This window comes from Trichophyton rubrum (assembly GCF_000151425.1).
Source record: "Trichophyton rubrum CBS 118892 genomic scaffold supercont2.3, whole genome shotgun sequence".
Classification (NCBI taxonomy): domain Eukaryota; kingdom Fungi; phylum Ascomycota; class Eurotiomycetes; order Onygenales; family Arthrodermataceae; genus Trichophyton; species Trichophyton rubrum.
The window spans coordinates 1455748-1473351 of NW_003456426.1; the positions used below are offsets into that span (position 1 = coordinate 1455748).

A 17604-nucleotide genomic window follows, 5' to 3' on the forward strand; every position below is an offset into this window, starting at 1 on the left:
CGGCTTGTGTCCTCTATACGTTTCCGCTGTACCCAATAATAGAAGAAAGCGTTCCTGTAGAGGATGATGCCGGAACTCCCAAACCGCTTACTTTCCTCTTCCACAGGAGATACTTCCGGACTTCATCTGCCCAAAAGACAGAGCTAGAAATACATACCAAACAAAACAGATCCCAAAAACCCAGGCCTTCCGTCTGGAAGATTCCCTGTAGAATAGGCAAGTATATAACGCAGGCTTGGCCGAACAGAGATCCTAGAACGGCGTAGTTGAACATTTTATTCCCGGTCAGAGATATTTCGCCGCGTAGCAGTGACTTTGACTCGGATCGACAAGTGAGAGCATTGAACATATCGAACAGGACGAAGCAGGTGAACGTCATGGTAGTATCGCGGCGAGTGACTACACGAGAGTGGACCCCTGAAATCTCGTCGGTGTGGTCGGCCATTTGGTGAACATATACGGCAAGCGTGCCAACCATGATGAAGCATGCCGAGGTTAAGACACGGCGGATGAGATGTTTTGTAAGAACACGAGCATGTTTGGACCGCGGTGGTCGGACCATGATTGATGGATCAACTGGCTCGACTCCAAGGGATTGAGCGGGTGGGCCATCCATGAGAATGTCTGATTGAGTTGTTAGTGACGTAGTCCCCGAGATCGCGAGATACGTGCATCACAGCGTAAAAACTTACTGATCCATAAGATTTGCATGGCATTGAGAGGATTCTTGAAGCCCAGTCCAGTACTGAGCAGAACCAGACTTAACGCAGCCACACTGGTGCTCAACTGGAACGTGATGAAATTCTGAATGTTGTAGAATATTCCTTTTCCTTGCTCAATGGCTCGTAATATCGTAGAGAAATCGTCGTCCGTCAAGATCATGTCTGCCGCTTCCTTGGCAACGTCGGTGCCTAATTTACCCATAGATATGCCGATATCTGCCTTTTTCAACGCTGGAGCGTCGTTGACTCCATCACCTGTCATTGCGACAACATCACCGCGCGATTGAAGTGCTTTAACTATCTTCATCTTGTGTTCAGGGCTTGTTCTTGCAAATATCGATGTCCCGGAAATTGCCTGTGCCAATTCTTCAGTGTTCATATGGTCAATCTCATCTCCCCGAAGGACCGGTCTTGCGGCTGAGGAGGAATTGATAGGCATCCCGAGTTTCTTTGCAATGGCAACGGCTGTAGTTTCTGCGTCGCCGGTAATCATAATAACCTTGACTCCTCCCGCCATGAGGCGTCGGATAGACTTGTGAACATCCTTTCTAGGAGGGTCATTCATACCGACAAGGCCAGAGAATATGAGACCTGTGTAGCGCTTCTCGTCATTGCTTGCCGTATGCTTAGAAGTGGCAGCTTGGCTCCTGATCGGCCCGCTGGCAAAGCCAAGGACTCGGAGGCCTTCTTGAGCCATTGATTCCGCGGCTGCTTTGGCGTCTTTTCGCCGTTGCTCGTCCAAAATAATTTCGCGTCCATCTTTAGTAAGGTATGTGTCACATCTTTTTAGAACCTCTTCCACGGCACCCTTTATATATGCCATATCCGAGCCGTTGTGGCTGATGGCATTATCGGTTGAATTTGCACTTGCTACAATAACTCCCATCCATTTTCGTTCAGAACTGAATGGAGTCTCTGAAATCCGGCCGCTGATGACGTCGCGAACGTCATCCTCACCAAGCATATCTAGCATATCGAGAATTGCAACGTCAGTTGGTTGGCCAACCCACCGACTTTTCACAGCGCCCGAAGAACTATCCATCGTGGAAGATAGGATAGCAGCTGAGGCAGCAGTTGCTGGTGAATTTGCATGGGCCCTTGATAACCGGCTATTGTTCGCAATATTACCAACCCGCATAATTGTTCTCGCGGCTGGAGTAAGTTTGAGTGCGGTATGTTCCTTGTTTACTTCGAATGGCTCATCGTTATCAAAATGCCACATTTTTGTCACCGTCATATGATTCAATGTTAGAGTACCAGTCTTGTCACTGCACACGACGTTGACCGAGCCCAAAGTTTCCACACTGGGTAGTCGTCTCACTATTGCACCACGGTTGGCCATTCTCAGGACACCAAGCGCCAGCGTAACGGTCACAATGATCGGGAGGCCCTCAGGGATGGCAGCCACGGCAAGGGACACTCCAATCGTAAACATATCCAGCAATTTTCGACCTTGAATCAACCCAATCACCACGATGATGCCAATTACAATGAATGACATGTAGCTCAGTTCTTGACCGAGCCGGTCCATCGAAAGCTGTAATGGTGTCCTAGGGCTTTCAATATCCTGCAGTGAAGCTGATATACTTCCAAACTCCGTGTTTGGTCCGGTGGCTATAACAATTCCTTGGCCATGACCTGATCTCACCAGTGTTCCCATAAAGGCAATGTTATGTTGTTCGTTTAATCGAAGATCTGTGCCAACCGTTCCAGCGGCGGGCGAATCATAAAAGGGGGAAATTTTGCCATCTTGAAATTGCTTTGATGGCTGTCCTAGGGAATTTGAGACTTTGTGTACAGGTTCGTTCTCTCCCGTTAGATTCGATTCGTCTATCGTAAGATCTGCTGCAGAGGTAATTCGAACATCAGCTGGTATACGGTCTCCCGTCGAGAATATGATCAAGTCGCCCGGAACCAGAGTTGTAGCAGTAACCGTTGTTGACGCCTTTGCAGATGGTCCGGCAGGGTGAGTTGGCGCATTAGTAAGGTTGACCATTTCATACTCTTCCTCATCTTCCTTGGTTGTCGTTGATGGAGCGCCAAATCCAGTCGTGGGAACATTACGGATTAAATGGGCGAAATGGGGTACCAGTCGACTGAGCGCCTCCAGCGATTTCTCAGATCGATACTCCTGCACAAACCCAACACTGACGACAATGGTCACAGCGAGGGTGATACTAACGGCATCATCGTAGTTTTGCATCAGAAAGGAAATGGCCGCGGAAGCGAGCAGTAGAAGAATCAACGGCTCCTTAAACTGCTTAATGAATCGTAGCCAAAGCGGCTCGGGGTCATCATGGGGAAGTTCATTAGGTCCGTGTTGGAGAAGACGAGCATCGGCATCAGCAGGAGAGAGGCCGTGGGCGAGGGAGGTGGCCAAGCGGCTGGCCACTTCTTCTGAAGAAAGCTTAGAATATGTCGACGTCGTCACGGAAGAGACGGTCGTTGATCGGCGAGTTGGAGAAGGCGAACGTCTGCCATTTTTCGGCGTCGAACTGTAGAATGGCAGCGAAGGTGTGGATAGACCGGACATGTCTAGAAGGTATTCAGCGCCAGCGGTGGAATCTGGCAGCCCCCCTTCTCGTCCCCACTCAGGCTGGACCCTTGATATATCTTAGACAAAACGCAGAATCGACATAGAGTGCCTGCCAATGTGCCGGCTCGCTGTGCGGTAGTGAATTCTATGTTTTCAGCTCAGGGGCGTACCGCCGGCGTATAAATAGGAGTTGTGGTCAAACTCGAAGCTAAAAAGAGTCAATGAAACAGTATAACTTGTAAACACTGCGGTTAGACGCAGCAGTAGTGAAGAGAATAAGTATATAGAGCGTGCTCCAGCGATATCGACCTGTTATCCTCTGTCGTCGGCGTCGTCTGCTGTCTCGATGACCTTTGGAGCTGTTGACAACATATCAACTTGCAAATATTTGATATCAGCTTATGTAAGATGCAGCGTATGACCCACTAGTCACCTTTTTGGGATAAGGACGTAATAACTTAATTACAAATTCTTACGATAATACTACTAGTAATTTATGTACTGATGCCTGGTATTAATACCAGTATCAATCCACGTGACTATCCAGCCACCTGGTTTTTTTTTTCCCTCCTTCGGCGAAACTTTCGCCTTTTGGATCATCACAACGCGCTGCGACAGCAACAGCGACAAAGAAACAATAACAACGCCATCGCCGCCGACGATAGACCTCGCTGCTATCACTCCGATTACTCAGGGTAGCTGCTCAGAAATGGGATTCTGGACGCCTCTGTGAAATTTGGCTGCACTTCCACCTTCAGCGCGTTGTCCGGCAAAGTTTGTTATTCTGCTCAGAACGGCACCGCGCCCATCGAACCTACGACTCCTCCATAACCATCCTATGACTTGTGACGGATATTTGGCTACCCACCACCACCTCTTTGCGCAACAATATACAGATATATTGCTGCAATATATAGACTAGCCGTGGCATTCTGTTGCCTGACACAGCACAATGTTTTACTCAGAGACGCTGCTGTCCAAAACAGGGCCGTTGGCCCGCGTTTGGCTGTCAGCCAACCTTGAACGAAAACTCTCGAAATCACACATCCTCCAGTCAGATATCGAAAGCAGTGTCAATGCTATCGTTGATCAGGGTCAAGCACCAATGGCGCTTCGTCTTAGTGGCCAGCTTCTGTTGGGAGTCGTTAGAATATACAGCCGCAAAACTAGATATCTCCTGGACGACTGTAACGAAGCTTTGATGAAAATTAAAATGGTATGTCCCAGTGTTGACTCGCTTTTGAGAAGGTCGATGCTGATTACCTTTCCTATAGGCTTTTCGTCTAACTAATAACAACGACCTCCCCGCCACTGCACCCCTGCCGGCTGGAGGAATTACCCTCCCAGACGTCCTAACGGAGTCCGACCTTTTCATGAATTTGGACCCTTCCATTCTATTCACGCAGCCAGCGCAGGTAGAACATGATCCGAAGGGACCCCCCTCGTCTCTTGGTTGGTCTAGCCAGCTACTCTCGGATAGCACTCCTCAAACAGTCAGACCCGTGGAAAAACCACACCTTGAGGATGATACTGGCCTAATTTTGGATCTCGGTGAAGATGAGGATATCCCACTTGGCCATGACACAAGCATTGAAGTAGGTCGAGAGGCTCCGGCCCCACGCCCTGTCGGAGAAGATCTGTTTAGCGACGACAACCGCCTATACGATGGTGACCTCAATCTTGATCTTGGAGAGGATGGTGCCCCTCTTGGGAAGGGACCCGATGCGGATGTTACTCAAGATATCGACAATGCCATCCATATGGATGACGATATACCAATGGGCGGCATTGACGGAGAACTTGGCATGCCCATCGAAGAGGACTCGACTGTCATCCCCCCGCTTACCAGTGACTTCACCCGCGATCGATCAGGCTCGCCACTTTCATCTGTGCGATCTAGCGTTGTCCGTGATTTGGACGAAACGTTTGCGAACGAAGGAGCCATTCGACATCACCAGAGAGTTAAGCGAAGAAGAGTGATCATGCCAGACGCCGACACTGTTCTCTCTAGTGCTCAGATCAAAGAACAACAGGAAGACCGATCAAAGATTTTGATAGCTGAATCCATTCTTCCCCGGGATCCTGTTCTCCTTAGCCTGATGATGATGCAAAAGAACGGTTCTTTTGTTTCTAATGTCATGGGGGGTGCAAACACTGGCAACTGGGCGCCAGAGCTTCGTGGAATGCTGTCAATTGAATCCGTTAGAAAAGCAGGTGACTTGAAGCGAAAGAGAGACAGTGGAATTGCCGATATGGACATTGATGCTGGTGCCAAGGTTCCTCGACTTGATATTGAGGGAGAAGAAACTCTATTACAACCTGATGAAGGGCCAATCCTAGGAGAAGATACCACCTTGAACCTACAACCAGAAATCCAGGTTCCCGAAGATGAAGAGCATGCCAACCCCCGATCTGGAGATGACCATTTCAGCGAAGACGAAGGCCTAGGTCAACACCCAGAAGAATACGATGAACTTAGCAGCCTGGTTGAGACTGGCCCAATTTCTTTGGGAACCAAACACGCTGTTCACGTTCTACGGGAGCAGTTTGGCGAACCTCCATCTATTGAATCACCAACAAAAGGCAAAGCTGTTGTCTTCCAAGATCTACTCCCTGAGCTCCAAACAAGCAAAGCCGATGCTACGAAGATGTTCTTCGAAGTCCTTGTCCTTGCAACAAAGGACGCAGTCCGGGTTGAGCAAAGCAGCAAAGATCTTGGAGGCCGATTACGGATTAAAGCAAAACAAGGCCTCTGGGGTGACTGGGCAGAAACAGAAGCTGGCGGCGAGATTGCGCCTCAAGAGGTCGCGGCCGCATGAGTTTGCTGAGTTATTGTATTCGATATAAACTCTGATCAGTTTTGAACCCACACATCCCTATCCCCTTCCCCTCACAAAACCTCATTCCATAAGCACGTTCTGGGTTACATGAAGAGTAAATGTTGGTGTTTTGTCATTACATATTTTATTTTGCCTTGTTTCTTCCTGGGTATATGTCTGTTTGAGTGTTCTGCTACCATTTTAGAAACCTTCCTTTGGACGGATTTACGAAGGCCCAGAGCAGGCGTTTCGCGCCGCCTATGCGCGTACTGAACCCAGTCGGCGTATAGGAGTTATTTGAGCTGCAATGGCTAAGGTACGGAAGGGAGGCGGTTGAGAAACAGACACATTGGGGATTGGGGATATCTTTTACCGCGCGGTTGCGTTTTTTTGTGATAACCACTTTGTACTGAGTAACTAGCAAGCATAGTAATATATTTTGTCTCAACGGTTCTTCATCTTGGAAAATCTTTTCACCGGTTTATTTTTATCTCATGAAATCATTTTTCTTCCGCATGCCGCTTGCCTCATCTTGGCCGTGGCTGTATGGGGAAAAATCTGATGTGTTTCAGGTTTGCACCATCATTTACATTCTGATATCCTACCACTGGCCATCGCATCCTGGCCGAATGCAGCCTTGAAACATCCACCCCACTCGAACCCTGGATGAATAGTTCCGGCGGCGAGGCGTCTTCTATTATTAAAAGTATCGACCAAGGAAGGTTCAGCAAAGAGGCATCCGTTGCCACTCGTTGCTCATCGGTGCGCGCCAGATGAAGCAGTCGATGTGCAAACTGGCTCGTATCATGGCGTTGATCGATATGAGGGACGCGCCGTGATGGGTCCCGACTTTACAGGGAAGGAAAAGAGGGACATCTTTTTGGCCTCTCTTTTCACACTTGCTGTCTCCTTTTTCGAATATATCAACTCACCACCCACCACTTGAAGGTGATAGTGCCCATGCATCTCTACGTCTCTCCCCCTACTGCGAAAGCTCATTTCTAAAGGTGCTGGTCACTGCTACTCTCTTTCACTGTTTTTTTGTTTTATCTATATCCCAACGTACTTCCATTTTCGGAGCTGGACTCCCCACTATATCAAGATCTAAACACAATGTCTTCAGCAATACGGCATTTGATGAAGCTTCATCCTCAATATCTCCAGGAACTGGTTTTCCGTTCATCCTGCACGGTCTTTTCTCTTATTGCCGTGGGCTTTTTTTCGGGGTGTTTGCGTATTAACGAAGATGTCCCCGTTCCCCCAATATCCCCGGTAAAGGGGAGGTGGAAAGATGGAATACCAATTTTACCGGTATGGTGGTCATTTCTAGAGTTATTTATCCATGATCTCATGACCACTGTACTGAGAAGTTTTAGCTCGGGATTTCCATCCTGTCCTCTATTTACATTGTATACTACACCGTTATACGAAGGCATTCCCCCCTTTTTGTCGTGCAGCTAGCACTCGACGTGACAGTTTTGATTGGGCTGGTCCCAACTATAGCCTTGTCCGCCTTAGGCTCAGCCTTTTTGCTCTGGACACCACTACCTCCTGACGTTCTCGACATTGTCTGCAACCAAGAAAACAAATTCACCCGGCTCTGTTTCCCTGAACTATACAGACTTGGCTCCCTAGAACTAGCTGCTATCATTTTCTCTTGCACATGCGGGTACGAATCATTCTCTAAATTGATACAGGCGGGATACTTACGTTCTATATTAGGCTCTATCATTTATTTTTCACGTTTTATACGATGTATGCTGTTCGTGTCCACGGGTGGAAGCCGGTACACAAGAAGCGGCGTCGCAGACATCGACACCACGGTACCAAGGAACGCATATACGTGCACCTCGATGATCCAAAGACCGAGAAAGACCATCTAGCTTCCTACCTTCAAATTGTCAATGAGGTATCATATCCAGCTGTAGCAGCTACCAAAGACAATCGATTTTGAATACGGGGTTAAGGATGTCACTATCTGGCATATAGTTTGATATCATATTACCAGTAACTGTGGTTATGCTATATTTTCAGCATGAGAGGAGACAGCAATTGTTTGTATACAGTAACGACCCCAAAGTATGATGCACACTTATGAATAATGCCTCAGATGTTATATAGGAGCCACTACCTCGTGGCTCATCTCGATACCCGATATAATTTCATCAATAACGCCCCCTTTGTGTAATAGGTTCAGGTCACGGGTATTCGGTGGTATTAAGTAGCGGCTAGGGTGTTAGTATGCAGAGGATCAGCTCTGTAGCTTGAATATTCAGGATTTCAAGAGAATTTTGATTACATTAGACCAGTTACAGACTATGGTAGAAAATATATACATAAACACTACCACGACTCTTTTAGCTCCTAACTGCTGCCAATGCTAGATGGGAAAAATGAGGACATCAACTTCCTGAGCCTCCTCAGCTAAGCGCCGGGAAGTGGGGCAGCGCTTAACTAAGTAGGGCGTTATACAAAACTGCTCCGTTAAGACCCGCAACCTAAAATCCTCCCATCGACGACGTAAGATAGAGTATTGCTATTGAGAGAATAATAGTGTATTTAGAAATACACGGCTATTGGTAATAGACTGTTGGAAAGGCACTAGATGCTTGAAACTATAGAATTCAAGCAAATTAGGTTCTGATTAACTGAAGGTCTGTTGATAACTTAATTACTGATGACTGGCTTCCAAGGTGAGTCTCTGTTCCAGTAATTTCACATGGAGGTTTTTGTACATTGAAATAGCATGCCACTAATCTTGAGCAGCGTACTTTGTATATGTACTCCGGGAGTCAGTGCTATTTCCTTGTTAAGATACTTGTTCTTTCAACCAATGGCCAATCAGATATGACGTTAGTAGGTACTTACAATGACATCATAGGGAATTTTGGTTGAGACCTAGACATATATAAAGGGTTATACACATTCTAAACCACACCCAACATAAAAATAATCATTGTATGATATCAGTCAATACTATATTTGATCTTGTGTATATCGTGTTGCAATTACCATATAAACTCTCGTCATGTCAGGTCCAACCAAGCCAGAGAACTCGGGAGTTCGAAGTCAAGAAGGGGTCGTCTCCAGGCCTGAAGGAACAGACTCTGAGCCAAAGCCAATCACTGAGACAGTATCCAGTACCGAAAGAAATAACCCTATGGCCGGTAGAATGCATCATGGACACAGCGAAAGATCCCAATTCGAGCCGTTCACGAGTCTCGCCGACCAGAAGAAAGCTGGAGAGAGGGAGTATGGTTATGACCAAGGACAATCCGCTCCGGAAAACCGGTATAACGAAGATTATAGCTTTATGGAGAGGAAACCTGGAAAAAAGTCCTACTTTCGTGAACTCATGGAGAAGTATGGTAAACATTTCCGTATACCAGTTTCCTTTCTGCTAACAATACTTCTTCCGAATAGTTTCCGCTAAGGTTAGCTCCATCCCTCTGTATGGATAATACGCACACCTCATGGCAAAATTGGGTAATAAGATCATCCCTACCAGGCTGATATTCATGACGGAGTTTGCGGGCAAATTATATGTGTATGTTTAAATTATGGAATTCATAGGCACTAGGGATGGTATTTCTCTGAACGTTTTAGCTCTCATGTTCATTGCTTGACTGGAAGATTGGACCCTACACGTCAGTTAACTGGTCGAAGTGTACGGTACCCAAACGGTAAACTTTATTGCTGGAAAGTAGTATGTTGCCTGCTGGTACCGAAAAATCCCGTTAATTGGACTAAATGGCGCAAATGGTGCAAATGGGGTGGTGTAGAATCAAAAGGCGGGATTTTCTCAAAAATTGTCAAAATTTGTGAAACCCTCAGAAGCCATAACGGATGAAACTTACATTTTACCATGTGATGGCCATCGTTGGCTATTTTATTTTGAAACGGCGATTCTGATCCATGGGTGTGAGTTAAAAGGCCCAAAGTGTGAAGCGAGGTTGTACGGGGCCTAGTCGGCTGACATAGTGCACCCTGAATTGGGCCAATCCTGACCTCAGCAGTGAATCTAAAACCGGCAACCAAATCTCCGGACAATGCACATCCTTATCGATGGAATTAGTGTATCAGCCTTGATATAACTACATCTATCAGCCTCCGAATAAAAGGCTCGAGGATTCCTCCACCAATCAGTGATAAAATCTCAAGTTTGAGGATTCAGGAAATCTCAGCCCTGTCACCAAAACCATTTGCCTAGATGGGCTTTCCAGCCAGCCAGAGTGAGCGATGCGGGACTACAGCCTCAAAACATCTAGATCCTTTACCTAGTATCCAATGTCAGCCGCAGATAATTCCGAAGGATGTGCTGAATCTCAGCTTTCATCTTATTTCAAAGCATGACGCAATGCAGACATTCGGAACCAGGATACCTATGAAGCGGTAGCCTAGCACGCCCGATAGATACACAAGAGCTCTCTGTGGATATTTTTTTTGATCTTTTAGTAGAACCTTACCAACTTCTAATATAGGCATTGCCAAGGGTAGAACAACAATTGCTCGATAAAGGGAAAGCAGTAACTTGTTGGAGTGGTCTCTCTACCGATCTCAGCTACCCTCTAATGCTACCCTCCTTTCACTTTTAGTTGTCAGAGCGAATAGGCTTTGACAATTTTCAGCAAGGGGTACCTGTAGAACAGCAGTGATGACGATAATGGGGAATTGGAACCCCCTCGTTCATAGTGCTAGATGATATATAACTGAGTTTGCTTTCACTAGTCCCTGCAGGTGAGGGGCTTTGGCAGCCTCTCTCCAAAACGATCGCGGGATGAAGCAGTAGCAAGGTCTCTCCAGCAAACTGGGATTTCACCATGCATTTTAAATGCATCTACTGTACCCCGGGCGGACCGAGCAGGCCTTTCGACTTCTAGCTTTGGCCGGGGATATCAACCGACACATGCATGCGCAATTTCAATCCTCGGATCCTGGAATACACAGCAACGAGGACTGGATAGCTACGGCTAGAGACGCAGGGGAATTTCGTGAAGACGCGGGTTTCAATTCATAGCAGATAAGTTAGTGTCAATATCCCCAAAGTACACAGCCAATAGGCACTACTTACTCAACATCTTATTTAGCGGGATTGTGTCATAGAAACGGCGTGAAACATAACTAAATAAACAGTTAGTTAGTATGAACTGAGAGGCCGCCGTCGAAACAGGCTTAGGTAGTGATGTGTTTGTAGTTTAGATAGCGGCATTTTGGTATAATATTGGCAGATTATGCCAGTGAAGTACTGAGTTGCCGCTTTGGGTAATTCCAACGTCAGGCCACGAACTCCAACTTCATCTTCAACACCTTCAACATTTTTCCGATTCTTTAAACCTCCACAAGAAACACAAACAAGCCTCGATCTGTGGAACAAAAGCGCTCCAGGAGTCCGTATCCTGGGACGGCACAAGACCCATGGGAACGAGTTCATGTTACATGGGGAGCAAGGTGTGTGCGACTGTGGACGCATAGCCGGTCCTCTCGTCCGCTGCAGCGTAAGAGTAGCAAAACCTCCTTTGACGACAGCCACAGTACCTTTGCCAGCGGGTTGTGACCTCTCAGTTTGATCTCTACCACGGATCGGCTCTGCATAGGGACCTGTGCGCTCGGTTCGTCAAAGCGTCGTGCGGGAAAGGCAGGTCGCCGATTTACTTCCGTGATGTAACAGGGTGAACCAGGCATCTTCTCTGTTTTTTCACCCTCTTGCCTGAGATTCTCGATGCTAACTCTGGAGCAGTCCCCGTTGGTGCGTGGCATACGCTAGCTGGGGTTGGGTTCTAGGTTCAGCAGCCTGCACGGGGGAGAAAATATGGAAGATTGCTGTGTCGATCGAACCGCATGGTTGAACCGCGACTTGCACCCTGTGGACGAAGCCAGTCAAAAACCAACAGATGCATCAATACGAACTACTGTGATCAGACATGTTGCCAATTCGCGCGACAGTGCAGTTAGCATTTTCGGCCATCGAAAGCTGTCGAGCCCAGGCAATTAGATAGCCGATGCTAACAAAAACCCTAGAATGTCTAGCAAATACGTGTCCCTGTCTGGGTCGCCTTATGGATCGCGCCTACGGAGCATAGGTACAATATTCGTGGTGGCCAGCTGGACCCATTTCAAAAGAATGATGCAACCACTCCTTCACCGCAGTCATATAGAGTTAAATATTTTAACGGGGATGTTTGCCACTTCAGGGGCAGACATCTGCATCTCCAGACTTGAATTTGTCCATAACCGAAGACAGGTGCAGTGCTGTGGACTTACGGCGAGGGAAAATCCGAGAAGACCTTGCTAGCTGGTCGATATACAAACTCCTGAACGGGGACGTCTGCAGAGCAACACACTTTACCAGGAAAACCCCTACCTCGCGAGCAGCCTAAAAAAAAGACTGGGAAAAAGAAAGGACTAATGTTCATTTCTTTTCTCTTCTAGCGAAGCCGGCCGTTCCATCTTGGCGCAGAAGTCGAGTCCTCCGCCCTGCAACCACAACGGATATGAGTACTGGCTTCCTTTCGTTCAGAGACGAGGGAAGATAAAGTCGCGTGAGGAGAGCCCATCGGCCTTTTAGCCGTAAGTCGCTAACTAGAGACGACTAGCACTGGGGACATTGGTGGGGATTCCTCCACAAAGACCAAAGAAGAAGCCAGCCCGAAAAGCAGTGCGCCCTCGGAGACTGAAGAGAGGGAAAGAAAAAGTAAAGGGCAGAGAGGTATCAAGCCGAATTGACGCTTACTGGGCCTACGCTCTTATAGGCTCGAGAGTCGAACCGATTCTAAGGAGACCCCATTATAGCAAGCAGTCCTCATCTGCCTTGCCTTGGTGATAGTTGTTATCACAGGCAAAAAGTCATCAACTGCCGGTTGCTACCATATTCGACGTTTTTTCCCCACTGGGAAGAAACTTCTTGGCTCTCCTTTCTCTCCACGACTTTCTGACATCGCCAATATCAACGACCACCACGACGACCATAGACGCCGATATACTCTTCGCTGACGTCCCATATTATCTCCTTCGTTTCGATGTATCCATGTCAAGGTCATTATACGCTGCAGCCCGGCTCTCGCTCTTCAGACATCGCTGAGAACCCCAGCTTTCGGTTATTCTCCCATCAACACCCCAGATCTGGTCGACACCCGTGCTCTTGTACTTGCAGGATTCAGCCGCCAGCCTCGTCCTTGCATACGTGAAAATACGACGCGGATGAGAAAGGGTACCCTCTTTGGTCGAACGAAACCCCCGCGCCGAGTCTTGCTGTGTACTCCGCCGGTCAAACAAACCCCCTTCTGACTCTTGACTTGCATTGTTCGACTTTACAATACTGCGGTCTGTGCGCTGTGTCAGCTTTGCAAGCTTGGTTCAACGACTTCAATCGTCGCCAGCCAGCACGAGCATGTCATTGGCCTTTGAGCTCTGATCTCTGTTTGGATTGAAATAGCTTCAATCAGCTTGCGGTATTCGCGTTTGTCGCACGACCTCCAACTCGAGCTATACTCGCCACGGCCGCGTGATCCATAGCAGGCCCTTCCTCGACCTTCATACCTCCCAAAAAGGGCGTCGTTATTTTTTTCCCCTGCTGTGAAACCTCAGCTTGACCCTTTACTCGTGCATTAGCGAACCAGCCAAGGTTCGCCTGGACCAGTTGAATCCAGGGCCGTCGTCGTGGTACTGCGATCCCACATCCTGAAACTCACATCTCAAGAGGAATAATCGTCTTTCTCGCGCCAGGTAGACTATCACACTTGGACGGGGAAAGTTGACAAGACTTGGACCACTGAACGTGGGCATCGATCGTCCCGAAAAAGAAAAGTATCAAGCACACAGACTCTGCTCGTTGGACAGTAAAGCCTTCATCCCTCCCTGACAGCGCCACCACAGCTTTTGCGTCCCTCACACACGCTCTCACACACACTGTTTGTTCTGATAATACCCCCCGGCCACTCATACGCAATACCACGCCGACGTCCAGACACGTTTTCTTGGATTCCGGAGTTGGCGGCGTTTCATCCACGCTCGTCCTTCGTTTTGGTGCCTGTTCCTTCGGGGGAGGAGGCACCGTGCCGTTCCATCCCCAATTAAGGCCTCCACATTATATAAATAGCTATAGCGGCAGGCTTTTATTATGACGACTAGCTCCCGGGAGTGCTCAGATACCATGTCCCCGCACCAAACTACTGGCCAGGAACCCGACAACATGGCCGTCAATGGCGAGAATGCGCAAGCTTCATCTCAATATATCCAGAGCAATGAGGAGATGGCCGATGCTATTGCGACCGAGAAAAAAGCTTCTGCAGCAAAGGTGGCGAAGGACCCTTCAAGGCCTAAAAGGAAAAAAGCCAAGCGAGCTTGTTACGCCTGCCAGAGAGGCCATCTTACTTGTGGTATGTAGGCACTGTTATGTTGTCATAAATTTCTAGAACTAACTTGTATCTTTTTTTTTTTTTTTTTTTTGGCTGTATTTAGGTGATGAGCGACCATGTCAGCGTTGTATCAAGCGGGGATTCCAAGATGCCTGCCACGATGGAGTACGAAAGAAGGCCAAATACCTACATGATGCGCCAAATGAGGCGTTGATGGCTGGAGTGGGAGCAACCCTCTTTAACCAGAGAAATGCGGCACACAACAATGTCAATGGATCCAATATTTCACCCGGCGCTCCTCAGCAGATAACCTCGCCCAATTTTTACACCACCCAGCAGTCACCGGATTATAATGGCTTTCCCCAAAATAAGACCGAACTGCAGGACAGTACAGTAGGGCCTGATAATTACGCCTCCCAGTCTCCCGTTTCGCCCACGTATCAAATAGGTCAAGGATTATCAACCCAGGGCCTTTCTCCGTCCCTCCCGCAATCCACAAGTGAGACACCATCAGCCGCAAATCCTGCTCCCGGCCAATATAATTCGGCCTTTTTTGATCCTAGCGATCCTGCGCTGTTCAATTTTGACCTCGCAAGCATGAATTTTGGGAACCATTATGGTGCTTTGGAATTCGGAATGCTTGGACATATGGCGACCGGGGTAGGTGACACACCACCTAGCGATAGCGGAGCCCAGCGTGGTTCAATTGGACAAAATGGCTCCGGGACATTCGGCCTCACTGGATCCAGCTTTTCTGAGAGCCCTAGCAACCAGGCTCCCTATTTGTTTAGCGAATCTGGTATGAATGACTGGACGCAAACCGTGCCCGTCAATAGGAGGGGTATGTACGGTTCAAATGCAAATTTGATGGCGGGAAATATGTCGGACAAACCGCATGCATTCGCCATTGAAAGCGCCCCGGCCAATTTTGCTAGCCCTGCTTCCAACGAGAGTCCGATGATGACGACCAGCTCAGCAACAATTGAAGACACAACAAATTCCGGGGCATTCAACTCTAGACAAAAAGTACCTGTGTCTCAGCAGAGACAGCAGCCAGTTGTATCAACGCCCCAACTTAAGCAACAAAATCTGAACTTCGGCAGTAGGCGCAGACATAAGAATGCGTCGTCTATTTACGACAGTGTCAAGGACCCGTACTCCTACACTAGCGGATTCCATTCTTTGACGGCATTCATCCAGCGCCGTTTCTCTCCACAGAAGACCTTGCGTATTGCCAAAGCACTGGCATCCATTCGACCGTCATTCATTGCGACTACGAAAACTCTAAACCGGGATGATCTGATATTCATGGAGAAATGTTTCCAACGCACGCTCTGGGAGTACGAAGACTTCATCAACGCGTGTGGCACTCCGACAATAGTCTGTCGACGAACCGGCGAGATCGCTGCAGTAGGCAAAGAGTTCAGCATCCTCACTGGCTGGAAGAAAGAAGTGTTACTGGGCAAGGAGCCAAACCACAATGTTAACACTGGCGGCTCGTCTGGTCTGATGACAGGCTCAACGTCACGAGGGAGTTATACTCCAAGACCTTACAGTTCTGAGGTATACAACTCCAGCGCAACAGCTACGCCACGCACACAACCTGTCTTTCTCGCCGAACTGCTGGACGACGACAGTGTGATTGAATTCTACGAGGACTTTGCCAAGCTTGCCTTTGGTGACTCTCGTGGCAGCGTGATGACGACGTGCAAGTTGCTCAAGTACAAAACTAAGGCTGAAAGTGATATTCTCGCCGGCAGCAACGGCGAGGCAGACGCTGGGCAGAATGGTGAAGCCGCTGGTAATGAGACAAACGAACTCAACGGCATCAATAGCAACGGAGCCACTACGAACGGACGAGGACAACGCCGGTGGGGCAAAGGTGAGATTGCTGGTGAAGCTGGCATGAACCAACTTGGGTTCCGTGACGGCAGAGTCGAATGCAGCTATTGCTGGACTGTTAAACGGGATGTCTTTGACATCCCCATGCTTATTGTCATGAATGTAAGTTGCCTGGTTTTAGAAACATTGAGAGCTCGAGCCATAACTTACCCCAACTAGTTTTTGCCATGCATATGAAGGTTCATGAGAGTTACCTAGTTCGGAACGGTTTTATTTATTTTCTTGTTTTTCGTTCACCTCACGTTCATTCAGCTGCAATTATTATGACGGCGGTTAGGGGGGAAAATGGAGTGTAACGGAACGAAGGTATAACATACAGCTGGGGGAAAACACGGCGTCACACACTTTTTGGGCATTTGCAGAGCGGACCAACCGTCCCTCTTTTTTTTCATCTTTTCTTCCTTTTTTCTTCTCTTATGACTTATCCTCTCTATATTTCCGCCTTTCCCTTGAGGAGGGGATGCGTTATTCTCCTCCATGTTTCCTTCCCGTCCATCCCCAGCATCGATGCCGGGGAGACGGCCAAAGGGATTCACCCTGGACTTAACAATAACGTGCGGCGAACCAACCAACAAACCAAGCTTTTAGGGTCCTTGCTGGGGATCATCCAGCACCACGGAGATACAAAAACCAACCAATCTATCTCTTTGAAAAAATGTCTTCCCTGCCTCCTCGCCCGTATTTAACTAGCCCATCTTCCCCTGCGGCTGCACAAGGGAGTCGCAGCACCGACGAAGCCCGAGGTCGCCGACTAGCTTGAAGCTATCACCTTAGAATTGAGGCTACCAAATGATATATAAGTAATTAGTTATAGCTGCCGCGTCCTTAGTTTATATCTATTTCCTAGATCCTCGGCCCAGAGGAAGCACGATCGATTCTACGGCAAAAAGGTAAAATACCGAACTAGCACCCTCTCACAGACCGCAGCTAACTGAGAGAGCAGAGCTAGCTATCAAAGCCTAGCAAGCCAGCCAGCAAACCGTCGATAATATTAAGGTACACCACGAGTGACAATGTGTAGACCAGCTACCTGTGAGGTTTGCGGTTCGTTCTCCTCCTCTTCCATGCGCCAGAATACGAGAACGACAGCGGGGGAGGGGCAGCTTCTGGCATAACTAGCTGACAGTTATCTGATTTGAACAGCCCAGAAGACGTGGCGAGGATGCGGTCTTCACGTCCCCAGCGTTTTGGACAGCGTTCCCAAGGACGAATGGTGTACCTGCGTGCCAAAGAAGACGGTCAACGACCAGGAGTATCCGCCGATGGTGGGC

The 17604-nt window shown here is 48.2% G+C and overlaps 5 protein-coding genes across 5 annotated transcripts; 4 read left to right on the top strand and 1 right to left on the bottom strand.

Annotated features, from left to right (window-relative positions):
* Positions 1-13: 13 nt before the first annotated feature.
* TERG_03275 (calcium-transporting P-type ATPase, PMR1-type) lies at positions 14-3255 on the bottom strand (the record flags this gene model as incomplete). Its single annotated transcript, XM_003236177.1, has 2 exons — positions 14-624; positions 693-3255. The coding sequence occupies 2 exons, from the start codon at positions 3253-3255 to the stop codon at positions 14-16; spliced, it is 3174 nt and encodes a 1057-aa protein (XP_003236225.1).
* A 636-nt stretch (positions 3256-3891) lies between these two features.
* On the top strand, positions 3892-6614 carry TERG_03276 (uncharacterized protein). The gene is made up of 2 exons (XM_003236178.2): positions 3892-4474; positions 4533-6614. Exons 1-2 carry the CDS (start codon positions 4211-4213, stop codon positions 6075-6077), a joined length of 1809 nt encoding a protein of 602 aa, XP_003236226.1. The 5' UTR covers positions 3892-4210; the 3' UTR covers positions 6078-6614.
* Positions 6615-7830: 1216 nt separating this feature from the next.
* Positions 7831-8031, top strand: TERG_03277 (uncharacterized protein; the record flags this gene model as incomplete). Its single annotated transcript, XM_003236179.2, has 1 exon — positions 7831-8031. One exon carries the CDS (start codon positions 7831-7833, stop codon positions 8029-8031), a length of 201 nt encoding a protein of 66 aa, XP_003236227.2.
* Positions 8032-9037: 1006 nt separating this feature from the next.
* TERG_03278 (uncharacterized protein) lies at positions 9038-9538 on the top strand (the record flags this gene model as incomplete). The annotated part of the gene is made up of 2 exons (XM_047748058.1): positions 9038-9440; positions 9501-9538. The coding sequence occupies 2 exons, from the start codon at positions 9038-9040 to the stop codon at positions 9536-9538; spliced, it is 441 nt and encodes a 146-aa protein (XP_047604032.1).
* A 4688-nt stretch (positions 9539-14226) lies between these two features.
* On the top strand, positions 14227-17161 carry TERG_03279 (uncharacterized protein; the record flags this gene model as incomplete). Its single annotated transcript, XM_003236182.2, has 3 exons — positions 14227-14452; positions 14535-16435; positions 16493-17161. The coding sequence occupies 3 exons, from the start codon at positions 14227-14229 to the stop codon at positions 16508-16510; spliced, it is 2145 nt and encodes a 714-aa protein (XP_003236230.1). The 3' UTR covers positions 16511-17161.
* Positions 17162-17604: the final 443 nt, after the last annotated feature.

What these genes read in the sequence shown, in the direction of transcription:
- TERG_03276 (XM_003236178.2), top strand. Translation starts at nt 4,211, where the DNA reads ATGTTTTACTCAGAGACGCTGCTGTCCAAAACAGGGCCGTTGGCCCGC. An exon ending in CTTTGATGAAAATTAAAATG is followed by an intron (nt 4,475 to 4,532) that starts GTATGTCCCAGT and finishes CCTTTCCTATAG; the next exon opens with GCTTTTCGTCTAACTAATAA.